At 69.9% G+C, this 17508-nt stretch overlaps 2 protein-coding genes across 3 annotated transcripts; one reads left to right on the forward strand and one right to left on the reverse strand.

The window, feature by feature from the left end:
• The first annotated feature begins 41 nt into the window (after positions 1-41).
• Positions 42-12207, forward strand: GTF3C2 (general transcription factor IIIC subunit 2). 2 transcript variants are annotated; one of them, XM_087775622.1, is made up of 18 exons: positions 42-244; positions 822-1203; positions 2131-2440; positions 2990-3084; positions 3434-3511; positions 3926-4024; positions 4323-4550; positions 4825-4936; positions 5095-5212; positions 7315-7346; positions 7587-7716; positions 8320-8464; positions 8754-8915; positions 9376-9463; positions 9822-9950; positions 10393-10524; positions 11279-11386; positions 11512-12207. In XM_087775622.1, the coding sequence occupies exons 1-18, from the start codon at positions 124-126 to the stop codon at positions 11716-11718; spliced, it is 2676 nt and encodes an 891-aa protein (XP_087631748.1). In that variant the 5' UTR covers positions 42-123; the 3' UTR covers positions 11719-12207. The 2 variants fall into 2 exon arrangements, with proteins under 2 accessions (XP_087631748.1, XP_087631747.1); XM_087775621.1 differs by having other exon boundaries at positions 5095-5205; positions 7315-7416.
• A 133-nt stretch (positions 12208-12340) lies between these two features.
• Positions 12341-16921, reverse strand: SLC30A3 (solute carrier family 30 member 3). Its single transcript, XM_087775623.1, has 8 exons — positions 16799-16921; positions 15043-15215; positions 14821-14967; positions 14595-14748; positions 14158-14362; positions 13898-14003; positions 13412-13546; positions 12341-13314 (listed from the first exon to the last, which is right to left on the reverse strand). The coding sequence occupies exons 1-8, from the start codon at positions 16879-16881 to the stop codon at positions 13169-13171; spliced, it is 1149 nt and encodes a 382-aa protein (XP_087631749.1). The 5' UTR covers positions 16882-16921; the 3' UTR covers positions 12341-13168.
• Positions 16922-17508: the final 587 nt, after the last annotated feature.

Raw genomic sequence — 17508 nt, forward strand, 5'->3', positions numbered from 1 at the left:
GTAATGACGTTGCAGGCGTGACGCCATCCCGCCGCGCCGCGCCTTCCGGATCCGGTTCCGTGCTGGCGGCGCGGCCCGCAGCGGGGCGGCGGCGGCTCCGGGAGCCCCTCGGGACCCGCCCGCATGGCGTCCAGCGCCGCCCGCGGGCCGCGCTGCCGGGAGCGGAGTCGTCGGGGCCGCTCGGGGCGGGGATCGGCGCCCGACGGCCGCGGCCGGGCGCGGGAGGGCGAGCCCCGAGCGCTCCGTACGTACCGGGGGCGGGCGGCGCCCGCGGCCGCCGCTGCGGGAGGGAGGGGCGCGGGTCGCTCGCCCCGGCACCGCGTCGTGCCCCGGGGAGGCGTCGGGCCGCGGGCCTGCGGAGCTCGGAGCTGCGGGGAGGCGGAGAGCAGCCGGCGTGTGCCCAGGCAGGGCTGGTGCTGCTGCCTGCGCTGCTGCCTGCGCTGCTGCCTGCGCTGCTGCCTGCGCTGCTGCCTGCGCTCCCGTCGCTGCTCCCAGCCTCCGGCTTCGCGTGCCCTGGCCCGGAGCTGAGCCGGGCTCCCCGCGCCCGGCGGCCTGTCCGAGGCGCCGCCCGGGCGCAGGCGTCTGACCCCGTGTCCGTGTGTCCCTCCCGGCCGGGGGCCTGGCCCCGGCTCCGTGCCGTCGTGCAGGGAGCTGCTGCTTGGCTGCTGCCCGAGCCCCGCTGCGGCCTGGTGCTGCCGCGGCCGCCCGGGCTGGGCCGGTGCCTGGCGGGGTGGTGGCAGCCTGGCCGGTGGCTGCGCCCAGGGGCGCTGGGAGAGCCCTGCTGTGGTCTCGTGCTAACTCTGGCTGTTCTTTTTGGGCAGGGGAACCGTCGCCGCTCACAGATCCGGATGCTTTGGGCCGCTCTGACGAGGGAACAGAAGCTGCCAAGTCCCAGAATAACACTGTCCGAAACCAAAAACCAAAAAGTAGTCCTAGCGACCCCAAAGGCCAAGGCCCTGCGGAGGCTGAGGCTCAGGGCGAGCCCTCGAGGACCTCTGAGAACGGGTCTGTGCCACCCCCGAAGGCACCCGGGAAGCGCGGGCGGAAGCCCAAGACAGAGATGCTGCTGCTGAAACTGTCTCAGGACCTGGAGTGCCCGGCCTCGGAGCCCATCTGTGTGCAGAAGATGCTGGGGAGCAGCGAGGCAGCAGGAGGCCTGGAGACCCCCGCCGCCGGGCGCCCCAAGAGGCGGGCGGCCAAAGTGTGAGCAGGGGCAGCGGGTGGGGGGGTCTGGGGACGGGTGCTGCGGGGAGATCGGAAGGACGGGCGGGTGCCGCTCTCAGAGTAGTTCCTTGAGACCTCTGCCTCGCCTTGGGGGGGGCTCGGTGTCTTTCCTGAAGGACTTTGTCCCACATTGGTGGGACAAACTGGTTCCCCGTGGAACAATCTTTTCCCATTTTAGGAGAATGTGTTTGGATCCAGGAGCACGGGGATGTGGGGAACAGCAGGGGCTGTAGACGAGCTCACATGCAGCGGGTCTTTGACAGCAACGGGCTGTCTGCGGTGGGGAAGAGGTTTCCTTGGCTCCAGACCAGCCAGGAGGAGGCTTGTCTGGGGGGGGAGCAAGCCATGCACTGCTTGCAGGGGAGTCCTGGGGGGGGGCCTGTGGGCTCTGGGGCTGCTGAAGGCAGCTCAGGCAGTGCCCGGGCTCTCCGAGTGCCTGCGCGAGCCCTGGGTTTGCAGGGGCAGAGCTGGCGGGGTTGCAGTGCCCCGGTCCCCTCGCTCCGCTGCGCAGAGGGAGGGCGGGGCGCCTGCAGCGAGGTGCCTGGTCTGGGAGCTCCCTTTGCCGAGAGCACTGGCAGGAAGATCTCTGGCTTTCCCACTTTCTGGCTGGCAAAGGGCCATGCACCGCTCTGCCTGCTGGGTGCATTCCCCTGCCTGCTGCCGGAGACCCGGGTAGGCTGGCGTTCCCTGGGGAGGGGCAGGGGATGCTGGCTGTCCGAGTGGCCGGCCTGGAGGCTGGCAGTGCATCCAGACGGGCTCTGCCGCAGCCGGGCTGAGCAGGGCTGGAGCAAATTGCTCACGCAGACCACGAGCCGGAGCGGTGTGTCTGCCTGGTCCTGGAGGGGGGGTGGCTGGTCCCTGTGTGGTTCCTCTGCTCACCTCTGGGCAATGCCTTTGGTGTCCTAGGGCTTTGCTATACCTGCAGGAGCTGGCAGAGGAGCTGACATCAGCGTACCAGCCTGCGGCTCCCACCGAGGGTGCCCAGGAGCCGGAGCCAGAGCTTGAGCGTGTCCAGAAGAAGCGCCGGAGCCGGAAGAGGAAGGAGGAGGAAACAGATAGCGATGATCCTGCGCGAGATGCTGACTTTGTGCCCTCGAAGGAGGTGTTGCTGCAGGCGGAGGAGGAGGAGGAGGGGAGCGATGCGCCACTCAGTGAGGTGTCAGAGCCAGAGCTGGAGGCGCTCCGAGGACACGGTGGGAAGGTGTCGTCCGCAGGGGTAAGGGCAGGGTCTCTGCCTTGGTCGCTTCTTACCTTTGGCCCAGCATGAGCAACACAGTGTCCGAGCTGTTGTGTGGTGTCCCCACCCCCGGCTGTTTGGGACAGGGCAGCCCTGAAGCAGGACTCGCTCAGGGTGGCAGAGTGCCCATCAGCCGTGAATCTGGGCATGAGCTCTTTGGGCTTCACTGCGGGCAGAGGCAGCTCCGAGTGAGGGTGGATGGGGACAGGGTGACAGATATTCCTGGGAGAGGGCGCAGGGCTCTTGGGCTCCTGCCGAAGCTGATGGGAGGTAAGGGCAGGGTCCTGGAGGCCGTCCTGTAGTGCACGGAAGCTCCCAGAATGGGACTTTGTGTCTTTAGCCCAGTGTGACACAGTCTTGGTGACTGCTGCTGCTGTGGCTGGGGGAGAGCTTTGTGCTTTGGGGTCCATTGGTGCCGTTTAGGACAGGCAGGTCCCCCCAGGAGCTCGTGGGAACATTTGGGCAGGCAGAGGCAGCCTGTGCCGGGCCTTTGGCCAGGTCCTGCTCTGAGTCTGCTCTTGTACCCAGAGATCCAAGCCCCAGTGCCGAGGCCTTGCTCCCAACGGCTTCCACAACTCCATCATGGCCCCAGTGGAGAAGTGCTCCAGCCTCACCTGCAGCCTGTGAGTGGGGGCCTAAGGAGGTGCTGGGGGGTTCGGGATAGGCGGTGGGGAGCGGTGGCTGTCGGTGCCCTGCGTACCATCGCTATCGCAGGCGTGAGGAGAAAGGAGCACGTGCTGCCGGGAATGTCAGCATTCTGCTGGCGGCTGCTGGGATGGGGCCCCGTCACCTGCGGGAAGCACCGTGGTGGGCCGAGCGGCTGAGCCAAGCCAGGGGTGTGGGGAAGGGCAGGGGCTGAGAGCCCTCGGCGTGGGTCTGCCTGTGCCGCAGGCAGGGTGCGGGCAGGCTCGCTGTGCTGCAGGCGGGGCCGGGAAGCAGGGCTGTCGCTGACGTCTGGCACATCTGCTGCAGGCGGGATCAGAAGTACTCGCAGTGGGAGTTTCCCGACTGGATCCCTTTGGCACAACAGTGGACGTGTCTGTCTGAAAGGTGCCTTCGGAGCGGCGTGGGAAGGGAGGGGCTGGGAGGGATGCGCGGCACAGGCGCTGCCTGCGCTCGGGCTGCATGCTGAGGCAGGTCTCGGCAATGTTTGGGGTGAGCTGGGGCGGGGAGAGCGGGTGGCCGTAGCCATCGGAGCTGGGGGAGAGTGAGGGCATGGTGGGTGCCGTACTCCCCCATCCCTCTGGTGGGATCACGCCCCAGCAGAAAGGATGGGACTTCCTTGTTGTGGGCTTTGGGGGGGTCTCACGGATTTGGCCGTGGAGCCTTAGTAGCCCTCAGGGTGGCCTGCAGCAGGGCACGCCAGGCTGTGTGGAGGCTGGGACGGGTGCTGCGGCATGGTGCTGCGCCGAGGCGTGACTGGTGGGTGGGGAGGCGCCCTCTCATCTTCTTCTGCCTCCCCAGCGAAGCTGCCCCGTACCTGCCGGCAGAGGAGAAGTCTCCCCTCTTCTCCATCCAGCGGGAGGGCATCGAAGACGACGGTGTCTTGTACAGGGTAAACAGGTCTGTGACGGGCCGCCCCGCGGCACTGCTGGGGCTGTGGGTGTCGTGCCTGGGACAGGCAGTCACCTCCAGGGCCGTGGCCCTGCTGGGTCTGAGGGCCAGGTGGCTGCCCCGGGCGGCAGGAGCGGCCGTGGGCTGAGCAGCGAGCCCGTGCAGTGTGCCCTGGGATCCCGCTGTCCCCCGGCCCTGTGCCAGGGCTCTGCGCTGGCTGGGCGCCGCCCTGCCCAGCCCACGCGCTCCCCCTCTGCGGCGGCGCGCCGCTCTCGCCCCGTGCCCTTACCCACCTCCCCGCTGGCAGGTTCAACTCCCTGCAGCCCCACGAGGAGCGCCTGGACGTGTCCTTCTTCGTGGGCGGCCCTGTGTGGGCAATGGAGTGGTGCCCGTCCCCGGAGGGCTCGGCGGCCCCTCAGTACGTGGCTCTCTACTGCCACGGGAGCATGGAGGAGACACACAGCGTGGCTGGGCTCCACGGGGGCCCTGCGCTCCTGCAGCTCTGGGGCCTGGGCACGCTGCAGCATGAGCAGGGGTGAGTGGCCTGGCCTGGGGAATGGCCCCCTGGGGAAGGGGCTGGGGGCTGCCCGGCTCCCAGGGACGGGGCAGGGCCCGTACCTCTTGTCCCTCCATGGCTGAGCGGGTGGGGAGGTTTATCCTCTCCCAGAGCTGCCAGCCACGGCCTGAACCCCACGGGGCCTGGGCTGGTAGCCAGCTTCACTGCTGGCATGCACTGGAAGCTGCTGGTGTATACTGGAGCTGCTGGGCACCAGCTGCCGCATTCCTCATGGCTCAACCCATGCCTGCAGCTCTGCCGACAAAGCCGAGCTTGCCTACGCCATTGCTGCCGATCACGGCTGCGTCTGGGACATGAAGTTCTGCCCCAGCGGTGCCTGGGAGCTTCCCACCACCGCCAGGAAGGTGGGTGTGCTGCCGGAACGGCTGCCGAGGCCCTGGGGGCCACTTTTGGTTTCCCTGGGGCTCCTAAGTCTGTGTTGTAGCTGAAGCCTTGCCTTCCCGGGTGACCCTGTGGCCCTCAGATGGTGACCCCGGGGCTGAGCCTGTGTGTCGTTCCGCAGCACCCGCAGATGAGCCGGCTGGGCCTGCTGGCTGTGGCCTTCTCGGATGGCAAGGTGCTGCTGTACTCCCTCCCGCACCCTGAGGCCCTGCAGCGCTCCAAGAGAACCCAGGTAAAAGGTAGGAAGAGCCGCGCCGCTGGGCAGGGGTGTCCTGGCCCTCGTCCCACCGTGCCGGGGTGGGAGGTGTGCGAGCCCCGGGGCTGGGGCCCCTCTGCCCGTGCGGGAGGGAGCCTGCTGTGCCGAGGGTGCTGAGCAGGGCAGGGGCATGGCCGTGGGGCAGGCCCCACTCACCAGATGCCGCAGGACCGTGCCCAGGCCAGCGCCGCCCTGCCCGGGAGCTGCGTCCAGTGGGACAGCGAGTCCCAGCACGCCTCCAGGCTTGGGACCAGCAGCGATCCGTGCTGCTGCCGCCCCTGGGCTGGCTTCTGGCCGAGAGGCACAGCAGGGGAGGGGAGGGAGGCTGCTTTTTGATGTCAGAGGATGTCAAAGCACTGCTGACCCAGAGGTGAGCTCAGTCTCTGGGGGACACTGCAGCAGCCCGGCCGGGGCATGGCTCCTGGGGCAGCCCTGCCTGGAGCTGGGCACACTGGGAGGGCGCTCTCAGCAGCGTTGCTGTGACTGGAGCGGGGTTGCAGGTCAAGGCGTAGCTGCAGTAGTGTGTTCCCAAGCCTTTTCCCACCTCTCTGCTTGTGTCCTGTTGTGGCAGAGCTGCTTATTCCAGCCCGGCTCGAGCTGTTTGTCATAGCAGGGATCTGGGGCTCTGAGCGCTCAGCTGGCTTGGGCTAATGGTGCTTGTAATAGTCTCATCTGCTGGGCGCCGAGCGAGATTGATGACCTGTGCGTGCTGCTCGTGGTCACTCAGCCATGGCCGACAGCCTGCGTGTCCATGGCTGACAATGGGAAATTGGTTCCCTGCATCCGAGCGCAGCTGCCGACCCTCATCAGCATGTCGTGCTGCTGCCTGCACCGGCCCTGCACCGGCCGCTGGCACTGCCTTTCCCGCCCCCCTCGCGGAGTGCCGGCTGCGGGTGGTTTGCACTGGCTGCCGCAGCCCCCACGTGAGGAGCTTGCGGCAGGCACGGATCCTTCCCCAGCCTGCAAAGCTCCTGCGGACAGGCTGGGTCCCGTCACGTAGCGTCAGCCTGGCTGCGGCTGCACGTACTGTCCTTGTGCCTCGCAGCTGGGCTGGGGGTGCTGGTTTGCAGCCGCAGGATCAGTGCCAGACTGCGGTGTGCCAGGGCCCTGCTGGGAGCTCCTGGGTCGGCGCGGCTGTGCTGGCTTTCCCTGGGGCTGCAGGTACCTGCACCCGGTGTTTCTGCCTGACAGAGCCTGGGGCTGCTCTCCGTGCCGTGCCCTGGCTGTCACAGAGGTGCCAGAGAAGACGCATGGCTCCTCCATATCTCTGCACAGCACCGCCTCTGCCTGCGGCTGCCGCGCTCCGGGGCGCAGACGTGCTTGTCTGGTGCTCGCTGTGCCTGAGGGCAGCCCTGCGCTGGGGGACAGGGGGGCCCTTCTGGCCCGAGAGGCACGGGACGGGGGCTCGTGTCATGTGTTGCTGGCAGGGGAGATTCTCCGGCAGACAAAGCTGCCAGAGGTGTGGGGGGGTCCTGCAGGCACCTTGTCCTGAGCCGTTTGGGCACAGGGATCTCTGCCCTCCCCAGGAGTGGCTGCCCGGGCTGCTCCAGCCCCCATCGCCAGCTGCCTTGGCCAGCTTGGCCACCTTTGCCTGCTGGAGCAGTCTGTCCCGCACAGCTGCTCCTTTCCCCCCCAGGGCGGTCACGGTCTGGTCTGGCCCCTATGTGTCACCAGGTCCCCTTGAGTTTGGTGAAGACGTTCTCCGTCAAGGCAGGGAGCTGGTCGCAGTGGGGTGAAGGTTGCTGGGGTGGAGGAGTGTCAGCCCTGCCCCATCTCTGCTGGCAGCGCCTTTCAGGGTGCCGTTTCCACCAGCACAGGCAGGTCTGGCTCCTGGAGGTCCTGCCACTGCCTGCTCTTGGATTTGCTGCTCCATGTGCTGTGTTTTCTGCTGCTGGGTGTGCGTGCCTGCCATTTGTCAGCTGCAGTGGAGACGCTGGTCTGGATGGGTGGCAGGACAGGGACTGGGAGTCCTGGCCAGGGCCGTGGGGAGCAGTGAGCCAGGCTCCGGGCTGCTGAGCAGCTCCTGCCCCAGGGAACTTCTGGGAGAGCTGTTGCCTGTCCTGACCCTCCTCTGCTCTCTTCTAGATGGGTCCTTCCACAAGCATGTTATCTGCAAGGTCAGTGTCCTCTACCACTGCGCGGTCCCCCGTCGGGGCTGGCACCCATCGGGCCTCCTGGCTGGTGCAGGTGGGAGAGCTGGGGAGGGAGTCAGGACGCCTGCAGAGCTCGCTGGCCCCGAGTGTTTGGGGTGGCAGAGCAGAGCCGAGCCATGCTCCCAAACCTGGGTGTCCCCGGCTCTTGGGACACGGATGGCACCAGCATGGGGCTGTGACTGATGTCTGTCCTCTGGCTTTCAGGTGCAGTGTATTGCCACGCTCCAGGTGGGCTCTATCCAGGCAGGGAATGCGTCTGAGTGTGGCCAGTGCTTCAGCCTCTCCTGGATGCCATCCAAGCCTCATCATCACCTTGCAGCTGGTTTTTATGACGGTGAGTCCCCTCCTGCACAAGAGGGGCTCGTGTCCCACGGCAGAGCCTTCGGGGAGCAGCCCTTGCCCTGCAGCAGGCAGACGCACACACAGAGCTTTGTGCTCCTTCAGCCTTGGCCTGGGGCAGGGAATGGGGGAGCCTGAGGACGAGGTACGGGGACAGCGTCGGGGTGACCAGCAGCAAGTGGCAGGCACTTCCCTAGGACAGTCCCCCCTAGGGACAGGGGGAAGGCTTATTGTGGGCTGGCCATTGGCACCCTCACCTACCTGTTGGCTCCAAGACGTGGGTCTGGCTTAATCCACATCTGTCTGACTTGCCTGGATGCAATTTTGTGTCTGGCCTCAGGCGATCCGCAGCTCTGTGCTGCGCTGCCCGGACCTGCTGTACCTGAGCCATCCTGTCCCGCTCTAAGCCCCAGCTCCAGCCCTGGCTCGGCCACGCTGCCTTGCAGCTCCTGCAGCCCCTGCCTGTGCCGCTGCTCATCCCCCAGCCCTGCGCTGCCTCGGGTCCCACGCTGCAGCACTGGGCATCCTCTGCAACGCTGGTGCAGTCACTGGGCAGCTGCCGGGGCAGCTCCTCATGGGCACGGGTCTCGTCCCACAGGCACCGTGGCCGTCTGGAACCTGCTCACCAAGTCCCTGCTGCAGTGTGTGCACCAGCCTGATGGCTCCCTCAAGCTCTACCCTTTTCAGTGCTTTCTAGCCCACGACCACGCAGTCCGGAGCATCGAGTGGTGCAAGGCCGACAGGTGAGGGCAGGGGAGGTGGCGCTGGTGCAGGCGCTGCCTGGGAGAGCAGGCTCGCTCCTGCGGGTGAGGCTCCTTTGCCAAGATGGGTTTAAGAGGACCCGGTGCTGATGGCACTTGGCCCTCTGAGGCACCGAAGAGGTTGGGTTGGGCTTTCTGGGGTGAGGGGGGTTGAGCCACTGCCTGTGGGAGCAGCGCTGTGCTGCGGGACCGGGGCCACCTCGTCCCCGCAGCAGGGATGGGGCACGGCTCTGCGCTGGGGTCTCAGTGCTGCCTTTCTCCTGGTTCTCAGCAACTTCCTGGTCACGGCAGGGAGCGACCGTAAGATCAAGTTCTGGGACCTGCGGCGGCTCTACGAGCCCATCAACAGCATCAAGCGGTTCCTCAGCACTGAGGTGGCCTGGCTGCTGCCCTACAACGGGGTCACCGTGGCCCAGGACAACTGCTACGCGTCGTGAGTGCCAGGGCCATTGCAGTGCCCGCTCTGTGCCCGGGGGCCCCTTCTGGTCTCCCTCCCTGGGAGCACCTGGCTGTGCCATGGCCAGGGCAGGCCCTGCTCGTGCTGGGTCATGCCACAGCTGCGCAGTGCTGGCATCAGCCGCACCATCCTGGGGCACAAGCAGGGGGGCAAGGGGAAGGATGAGGCCCCTGAGCTGGGCTGGGCAGCGGGGCTCCTGCACGGCCCCAGGCTGACACAGGTGGGTGGATGGGTTCTGGGGCCTTGGTGTGTTCTCAGCCTCTGGGAGCTGCCCTGAGCTGCCTCATGATGCTGTGACATGCTGCTAGAGCGAGGACAGCCCCCCTCCACCTGCCTGGGTCCTGGGGTCTCTGGGGAGGTGGGCTGCTGCCTGGCTCTCACAGTCTCGGGGTGGCAGCGCAGAACTCCGTCCTCATCCGTTCCCTTTCTGTTGCAGTTACGGTCTCTGTGGGATCCACTACATTGACGCCGGGTACTTGGGCTTCAAGGCTTATTTTGTGGCCCCTCGCAAGGGGACCGTGTGGGTAAGAGGCTGATGCAGGGCAGGTCTGTCCTGGCGTCCATGCCAGAGGGGTCGGCACCTGCCCCAAACCCAGCACCAGCTGGGTTCCACGGCTCGCAGGTGGGGATGACGCCGCCCGGCCGTGTGAGGCCCTGGCTCTTGGAAGTTACCCCCTGCCCCTCGGACGAGGGACTGTGGCAGCCATGTGAGGTGGTGTCCCCGCCTGTGTCCAAGCTGGCTGCGCTTCTGAGCCCGTCCCTCCCCGGGGGGTGGAGGGTGCTCCCCACGGGTTGGCATTGGCGTTTGCGGTGCTGCAGCCCAGCTGGGGGTGGTGGGGAGCCCATTGGGACCCTGTGCCCTAGAGCCGTCTGTTCCTGCAGAGCATATCTGGCTCAGACTGGCTGAACACGGTGGCTGCAGGAGACATCACCGGTGAGCTGGTGGCTGCGGTGCTGCCCGACCTGGCTGTCAACCCCCTCAACGTCAAGCGATCCTCGGACCGCAGATTTGTAAGACGCCGTCGTGCTCAGCAGGGCCTGTCCGCGACACGCGTGGGGCTGGGCAGGGTGGGAGTTGTGTTCCTGGGTTGCTGGAAGAGCGTCCTGAGCCGGCCTCGGGGCCTCTGCTGCCCCACACACGCGTGTGCATGCTGTGCATGTGTGTGTTGTGCCCTTCCCTCCCGGGCAGGGGCTGTGTGGTGGGGAAGGGCGGTGGCAGCAGCCTTGGCCCTGGAGATGGGACCTTTGGGGTTAGGCTCATGCGTGTGGCAGGCCTGGACCTGTTTGTCCCCTGCCTTTATGGTAGCACCTCCTTCCTCTCCCCTGCCCCAGCCCCGCCATGCTGCAGGGCAGGGCTCCCGGGGCCACCAGCCCCGCTCGGTCCCTGGTGGTCCCTGTCTGCGGAGGAGCAGATGGACCCTCCACCCTGTCCTGAGCCCCGTCTCGCCCGCAGCCGGTCTACAAAGCCGATCTGCTGCCCTGCAGCCCCACCGGGTCGGAGGGCGGCGAGCAGGCGCTGCCGAAGACCAGGCTCTACAGTGAGATGGTGACCAAGAGCTACATCCGATTCCGGGACACGGATCTGGTAGGAGAGGGCAGGGGGCAGGCCTGGGGCTGGGTGGTCCTGACTGTGAGCGGGACCCGTGGTGGGGTCGTGGCCGGGCAGTGGGAGCAGCAGGGCCAGGAGATGCCGCTGAGATGTGGCAGCCCCTCGCCTCCGGCAGAGCGCAGGCTGGCTGCCCCGAGAGCATGGGGATGGGCTGCTCTGCCGCCCGGCCTCCGTGAAGCCTGGGCCTGGCTGCCTTGCCAGCCTGAGCTGGGGTCCCCCAGGCAGGGAGCCCCTGGTTGCCTGGTCGCAGGGGACATAGTTGGGGGCATCGGCCCCGGGCAGAGCAGCGCTCTCGGTGTCCTGGCTGTGGCAGCAGTCAGGAGCGCCCAGCCCTGGGAAGGGGTCTGGGGGGTCACGGCCTGCCTGGGCCCCCGCTCCCTGGTGCGCCGGGCCATGTTTGGAGGTGCCGGCATGGGGCACCAGGGCCAGGCTGTGCCTAAGGGCCCCCTGGGGAGGCGGGGGTGAGTCTGTGTGTGTCAGAGCTGCTGCAGAGGCACCGGTGGGGTGGGCTCGGGTCTGCCACGCTCCAGCCGCCCTGCCCAGGCCCTCCCTGGGGCCTGGCTCCTGCTGCCCTTGGCCGTGGCTGTCTGGTGGGTGACCCCGAGGGTGACACGCGTCCCCTGGCCAAGCAGCACCTGCCCGTGCTGTGGTTCTGGTGCCGCCAGGACCACCGTGCGTGCAGTGCTCCTGCTCGGGGCACGCTGACCGTTGCGGTGCCGCCACTTCATAGCGCAGCTTCAAGAACTTCCCCAGCCGGGAGCCCATGCGCAGGATGCACACGCAGGAGGTGAAGGCAGAGCTGAGCCTCGACCGCCTGCAGCTGGAGTCCCTGCACAAGGTGAGAGGGCTGCGTGTGCCTGCAGCCCCGCGCGCGCTGGGAGGGCACAGGCAGGAGGCTGCTGCAGGGCGCCAGGGTCCTGGCACCTCGGCCCCCTCCCTCCCACCCCCCTTCTCCTCCCGCAGGTGCGCTTCAGCCCCAACCTGGACTCGCACGGCTGGCTGGTGTCGGGGGGGCAGGCGGGCATCGTGCGGGTGCACTGCCTGGTGGGGCTGGCCTCCGGCATGGGCTGCCAGCTGCTCCCGGAGCGCCGTGCCCGCTTCAGCTCCCTCTACGGGGACAAGCCCGGCAGCCCCAGCCCCGCCGAGCGCTCCCCGCTGCCGGCAGAATAGCACAGTGGATCCCTCGTGCTGCCACCACATGCGCTCGTCCTGGCAGGAGCCTCGGGCCAGGGACAGGCTGCATGCCCCCTCTCGGTGCTTCTTACCCTCTGGGCCCCCACCTCGGGGGAGGGATGGCTGCTCCTGGCCGTCACCTGGAACGCTCAGGACGCTTGTCCTCGTTCGATCCTTTTGCGCTGTTTGGTCTGAGCGGGTGCGGGGAGGGCAGTGGGACTGGTGTGTGTCCCTGGGTTGGGCTGTGGGTCTTGGGGCCTGATGCTGCGGAAGCGCCCGCGGGCCCCCACCTGTGTGGGGCTGTGCTTGCTCTTGCCTCCTGCCCGCGGTCCCCGGCTGAGCCCCCTGTGCGGGTGCAGGCAGGGGCGCTGGGGCCAGCCTTGTCCTGGGCAGGGCGGACGAGGCTGGCAGAGGTGCCAGGAGCTCTGAAGTCGCTCACATTGAGCCTGTGTTCAACTGTGCAGTAAATGTGGTTTGTTTTGTAAAGGCTGGTTGTGGTGCTGGCACCAGGCCCCCGGCACAGGCACCGGTGCCTGGGGCGGCCGTGTCTGCGGCACTGCCCTGGCTGCGCTCTGCCCCTCGTGGGGCGCCAGGGCCGTCCCCCCTCCCCAGTCCCCTCGGGGCTGCCTGTGCCGCTGCTGCTGCTCTCCAACAAGTTTATTGGTGGCTGCAGGCTCTGCCACTGCCTGCTGGACTCCTTGCACAAAGAGACGGACAGACAGACACTCCACAGGTGCAACAGACACGGACTCACAATGGTGGGAATGGATCTGGCCATGGCATGGCAGGATGCAGGCCTGGCCTGGGCTGGGCAGCAGGGAGCAGTGCCAGGGAAGCCGGTGCTCAGGCTCTGGCTGCGCTGTCGCCCTGCGCCCCGGTGGGTGCAGTGGCAGCAGCCTCCCTGGCCCCCCCCCAGCCCAGGGAGCAGCAAGCCCATGGCCGCGGGGGCAGTGGGGCAGCCCCTGTGGCCATGGGGGCACAGGAGCATCTGGGGCCATGGCCGGGTTTGGGCTCCCCCCCGGCGCTGTCCCCTCCCTTCCCTGGGCCCTTCAGCAGCTGCAGCGGTCCCCTCCTGTCCCCTCTCCTGCGGGGGACAGCGGGGCACGGGGTGGGGGGACGTGCGGTGGTGGGGCAGGATCCCCCTGCTCCTTCGGGGCTGGTCCCAGCGCGCCTGAGGCTGTGGCAGGGCTGGTTCCCTCCCGGCACAGCTGGGGCTGGAGGTTCCCGGGGCAGCTCCTGTGCTGCGGGGCCAGGCTACCTGCGTCCCCCCGCGCCCGGCACGCTCAGGGGCGCGGTCCCACCCCAGGGCTCCGCAGCAGTGGGGTGGGTGCAGCGCAGGGACAGGAGCCCAGGCACTGCCCCAGCTCCTGTCCTGCACTCCCTGCTCCCAGGAGTGGGGTGGGGGGCCGGGGCCAGGCCTGACCCAGCTCTGCAGCGGGCGAGGGTCTCAGGCACGGGGGTCCAGGCAGTGCTGGCAGGCTGCCATCTCCTCCCGGTACCGCTCCACCTGCACCGTGCACGAGGCGAAGCCGAACTTGCTCTGCAGCTGGGTGCTGGCTTCCCGCAGCACCGTCTCGGGGTCGACACTGGCGTCTGGGGATGGCAGGGCAGCGCGGCTCAGCCGCAGTGCGTGGGCAGCCAGGGGCTTCCTCCTGGGCCGGGGGCCGGGGGCTGCACGCGGGGCACTCACCGACAGCCACGTGCGCCGACACCGCATGGTGACTCGGTGTCAGGGCCCAGAGGTGCAGGTCGTGGGCGCCCTTCACCCCGCTCACCCCCAGCAGCACCTCCTTCACTGCATCAAACTCGAGGCCCCGCGGCGTCCCTGCCGGTGGCGCCTGGTCACGGGGGCGCCAGCCCTGGGCCCCCAGCCCCTGCTGGGGTCAGGGCTTGCGGTGGGAGCAGCCAGGGGTGGGGGCTTCCCCAGGCTGTGACCCGGCTGGGGATGGTGGCTCCAGGGTGAGGCAACCTCTCGCCACGGGGCCGCTTGCCGGGGGCGGAGAGGATGGGCTGGGGGCGCTCGGGAAGGAGAGAGGAGTGGGCTGGGTTGTGGCTGGGTGGGCAGCAGAGGTTGCGAGGGGCTGAGGTGCCACGTGGGGAAGGGGCTGCGGCCCTGAGGAGCTCCTGCAAGCCCCCCTGTGCCCGTGGTCCCGCACCCTCCTCGCCCCCCACTCACCTTCCATGAGGACTCTGAAGACGTCCCTGAGGATGGTGAAGGTGGAGCCGAGGACGAAGACCGAGAAGAAGAGGGTGCTGATGGGGTCTGCGATCTTGTACTGGGGCTGCAGAGAGCAGGATCTGTGTGAGGCTGGCGGGGGCAGAGCCGAGCCGGGCACCCCGGTGTGGGGGTGCCAGGGCCCCAGCGCCCCACGGCACCCTGCGCGGGGCTGAGGGAGTCGTTCCTGCGGGCAGCGGAGGGGAGTCCAGCCCAGGCACCTTGAAGTAGATGATGGTGGCAGCCACGAGGACCCCGACGCTCTGCAGCAGGTCACCCACCACGTGGATGAAGGCCGCACGGACGCTGGTGCTGCCAGGCAGGGGGGTATGGCTGGGCAGGCAGCCCCCGGTGCTCTCCAGCTGCTCGTAGCCCCCTGGGCCGTGGCCGTGGCCAGCAGGGGACTGGTGCAGGATGTAGGCCATGCTGGGGAGACCAGGGCTGGCTCAGTGCTGTGCCAGGCAGGGTGCAGGGGCCTCGCTGGCCCTGCCTGCACCTGCATGCAGGCAACGGTGCCCGGGCATCGCAGGCGAAGGGGGCACGGGGGTCCTGGGGTGCCAGGAGCACATGCGGGACAGGGGTGTGGGAGGGGAGGCCAGGGCTCAGGCCGGGGGTGTGCAGGGGGACGCGGCTGTGCACAGCCCTGCGTGGGACGTACACCAGGTTGACGCCGACGGCGCTGGCGGATGTAGCCAGCATGGCTTGCGCCTCAATCTCATAGTCGTTGCTGACGATGCGGGCGGCCGCCAGGTAGACGAGGGCCCCGGTCACGACCCAGATGGAGAGGACGGAGGCCAGCGCGCCCAGCGTCTCTGTGGGACAGGAGCCGTCAGCGCCCGCCCCGGCTGTGGGGCTCCTGTGGAGCCGTGCCCCCCCCAGCTCACCCGAGCGGTGCCAGCCAAAGTTCATGGCCTTGGTGGGCGGGCGGGTGGAGACCCAGAGGGAGAAGAGGCTGACGGACATGCTGCCCACGTCCGTCAGCAGGTGGGCCGCGTCCGTCATGATGGCCAGGCTGTGCGCCAGGTACCCGCCTGCAGGTGAAGAGCAGCTGGCACCCGGTGCCCCGGCGGCCCCCGTCCCCGTGCCCATCGCCATCCCGCCGTTACCTATCACCTCCCCGACCATGAAGACGCAGCAGACGGCGCAGGCGACGCTCAGCTGCCGGCGGGCCTGGAGCCTCCCCTGGCCAGGGCTGGGGGCGGGGGGGCTGCAGCGGCAGCGGGGACCCGGGGCCGGGGGGGCTGGCGGTGCCAGGGGGTCCTGGGAGCCTGCAAACAGACTGGGGGCGGGGGTCACTGCCGGCCGCACCGGCTCCGGTGCCCGTGCCCAGCACCCCCGGTAGCCGCAGTCCGGCCCAGCTGCCCGGGCCGCTGCAGAGCACCGGGGGCACGGCATCGCCCCTCCCGGCCCCATCCCCGGCCCGTGGGACGCCGGCGGGGGTGCCCGGCCCAGGCCCGCTGCCGCACCGGGCTCCGCGGCCGGGTCACCGGCAGGGTCCGGGGGAGCCGGGCCCGCGGCGGCCGAGCGCCCCGGCCGGCCGGGCAGCCACGGGGCCGCCGGCGGCGGCGGGAGGCGGCGCGGGGCTCCCGGCGGGGCCGGGGCGATGCTCGGGGGACGGCCCGGCCCCCGCCCCGGCCCCGCACGGCCGGAGCCGCCCGCCTCAGCCCGGACGGGGGCGGGGGACGGCGGGGCCGGGGGATGGCGGGGCCGGGGCCGCGAGCGGTGCGGGAGCGGGCGCCTGCGGCGGAGGTGCCGGTGGGACCGAGGTGTCGCCTCCGGGGCCGGGCCGCTGGACGGGGCGCCGGAGCGGGGACGTGAGGCGTGGGAAGCGGGGCGGCGGAGGCGGGGGGCCGGGGCGCTGATGCGTGGGGCAGCAGCGCGGGAGAGGGGCCGGACGGTGCGGGTGCGGGTGCGGGGCGGTGATGGATGGACGGTGCCGGTGCGGGTGGGTGGCGTTCGGGCGCCGGTACCGGCCGGCCGGCCACTCGAGCGGGGAGCGGGGCTGGCGCACGGGCGGGGGTGCCGGTTCCGCTTGGATGGAGGTGCCGGTCCCGGGGGGCCGGGTGCCGGTGCCCGGACGGTCAGGGGCTCGGGGCTGATGTGCGGGTCAGATGGAAGGCGCGGGGGCCGGGGGGCTATGGACGCGCCGGGGGGGAGCCGGTCCCGGGGGAGGGAGCTGGCGCTGCCGCGGGGTGCCGGGGTGCCGGCGCCGGGGGGGTGCGGGTGCCGGGGAGCCGGGGGCGATGGGGGCGATGGGGGGTGACGGCGAGGCCGGGGTTGAGGAGGGAGCCAGTGGCGGCAGTGCGGGTGCGGGGGCTGGAGGGTTGCAGATGCAGGGGGCGATGGGTGCCGGGGGCACTGGGAGGGGGTGCTGGCGGGGGGCGATGGGTGCCGGGGGCACTGGGAGGGGGTGCTGGCGGGGGGCGATGGGTGCCGGGGGCGGCCGTGCCGGGGTGGCGGTACCAGGGGTGCCGGGGCGATGGAGGAGCCGGGGCGATGGGGATGCCGGTGATGGGGGTGCCGGGGGTGGTGGCGGTGCCGGAGGTGCCAAGGTGATGGGGGTACCGGCGTGATGGAGGTGCTGGGGCGATGGGGGTGCCGGGGGTGCCAGTGATGGGGGTGCCGGTGATGGAGGTGATGGAGGAGCCGGGGCGATGGGGGTGCCGGTGATGGGGGTGCCGGGGGTGGTGGCGGTGCCGGAGGTGCCAAGGTGATGGGGGTACCGGCGTGATGGAGGTGCTGGGGCGATGGGGGTACCGGAGGTACCGGTGACGGGGGTGCCGAGGTGATGGAGGTGCTGTGGCGATGGGGGTGCCGGGGTGCCGGAGGAGCCGGTGATGGGGGTGCCGGTGCCGGCGGTACCTCTTGAGGCGCAGGCTGCCGTCGGCGGGGCCGCCCCGCGGGCTGACCAGGCGGGCGCTCTCGGTGCCGGTCGGGGACTCCATGCCGCGGGCGAGCGGCACCGCGGGCACCCGCCACCGGCCCCGCCGCGGCCCCGCCCCCCGCCTCCAGGCCCCGCCCCCGCCTCCAGGCCCCGCCCCTCCCCGGGCCACGCGTCGGACGGCGGCGGGGCCCCGGTCCCCGGGGCAGAGCCGTGCCACCGGGCCGTGCCGCCCGCCGGGGCAGCAGCCACGGGCGCGGGGGAGCCGCTCGGCCCCGCTGGGCCCCGCTCGGCCCGGGGAAGGCGGCGGGCAGCAGCTGCAGCTCTGCCGGGGGCGGCGGGGCTCTGGTTAACTTGTACGGGGGGGCTGATGGGGCGGGGGGCGGCTCGGGTACGGGGGGCTGCCCAGGCGTGGGGGGACCGCTTGGGTGCGGGGAGGCTGCGGGGGTTCAGGGGGGCCGCTTGGATATGCGGGGGCTGTGTGCGGGGGGCTGCTTTCATGGGGGGGCTGTTCGGGCACGGGGGGGTGCTCGGGTATGGGGAGGACGGCGTAGGTGCGGGGCCTCACCTCTGCCCCTGGGAAGGCGATGGGACAACTAATCCTGGGAACCATTTCTGAGCACGTAAGGGACAAGAAAGTCATCAGAAGTCATGGAGTCACAGAAGGGTTTGGGTGGGCAGGGACCTCCAA

Source organism: Nipponia nippon, unplaced genomic scaffold (assembly GCF_047370975.1).
Source record: "Nipponia nippon isolate SJK-2023a ecotype South Korea unplaced genomic scaffold, ASM4737097v1 scaffold_4, whole genome shotgun sequence".
NCBI classification, from domain to species: domain Eukaryota; kingdom Metazoa; phylum Chordata; class Aves; order Pelecaniformes; family Threskiornithidae; genus Nipponia; species Nipponia nippon.

What these genes read in the sequence shown, in the direction of transcription:
- SLC30A3 (XM_087775623.1), bottom strand. Translation starts at nt 16,881, where the DNA reads ATGGAGTCCCCGACCGGCACCGAGAGCGCCCGCCTGGTCAGCCCGCGG. An exon ending in CATGGTCGGGGAGGTGATAG is followed by an intron (nt 14,968 to 15,042) that starts GTAACGGCGGGA and finishes CTTCACCTGCAG; the next exon opens with GCGGGTACCTGGCGCACAGC. An exon ending in GCCGTCGGCGTCAACCTGGT is followed by an intron (nt 14,363 to 14,594) that starts GTACGTCCCACG and finishes TGGTCTCCCCAG; the next exon opens with CATGGCCTACATCCTGCACC.
- GTF3C2 (XM_087775621.1), top strand. Translation starts at nt 124, where the DNA reads ATGGCGTCCAGCGCCGCCCGCGGGCCGCGCTGCCGGGAGCGGAGTCGT. An exon ending in CAGGACAACTGCTACGCGTC is followed by an intron (nt 8,916 to 9,375) that starts GTGAGTGCCAGG and finishes TTTCTGTTGCAG; the next exon opens with TTACGGTCTCTGTGGGATCC. An exon ending in CTCGCAAGGGGACCGTGTGG is followed by an intron (nt 9,464 to 9,821) that starts GTAAGAGGCTGA and finishes CTGTTCCTGCAG; the next exon opens with AGCATATCTGGCTCAGACTG.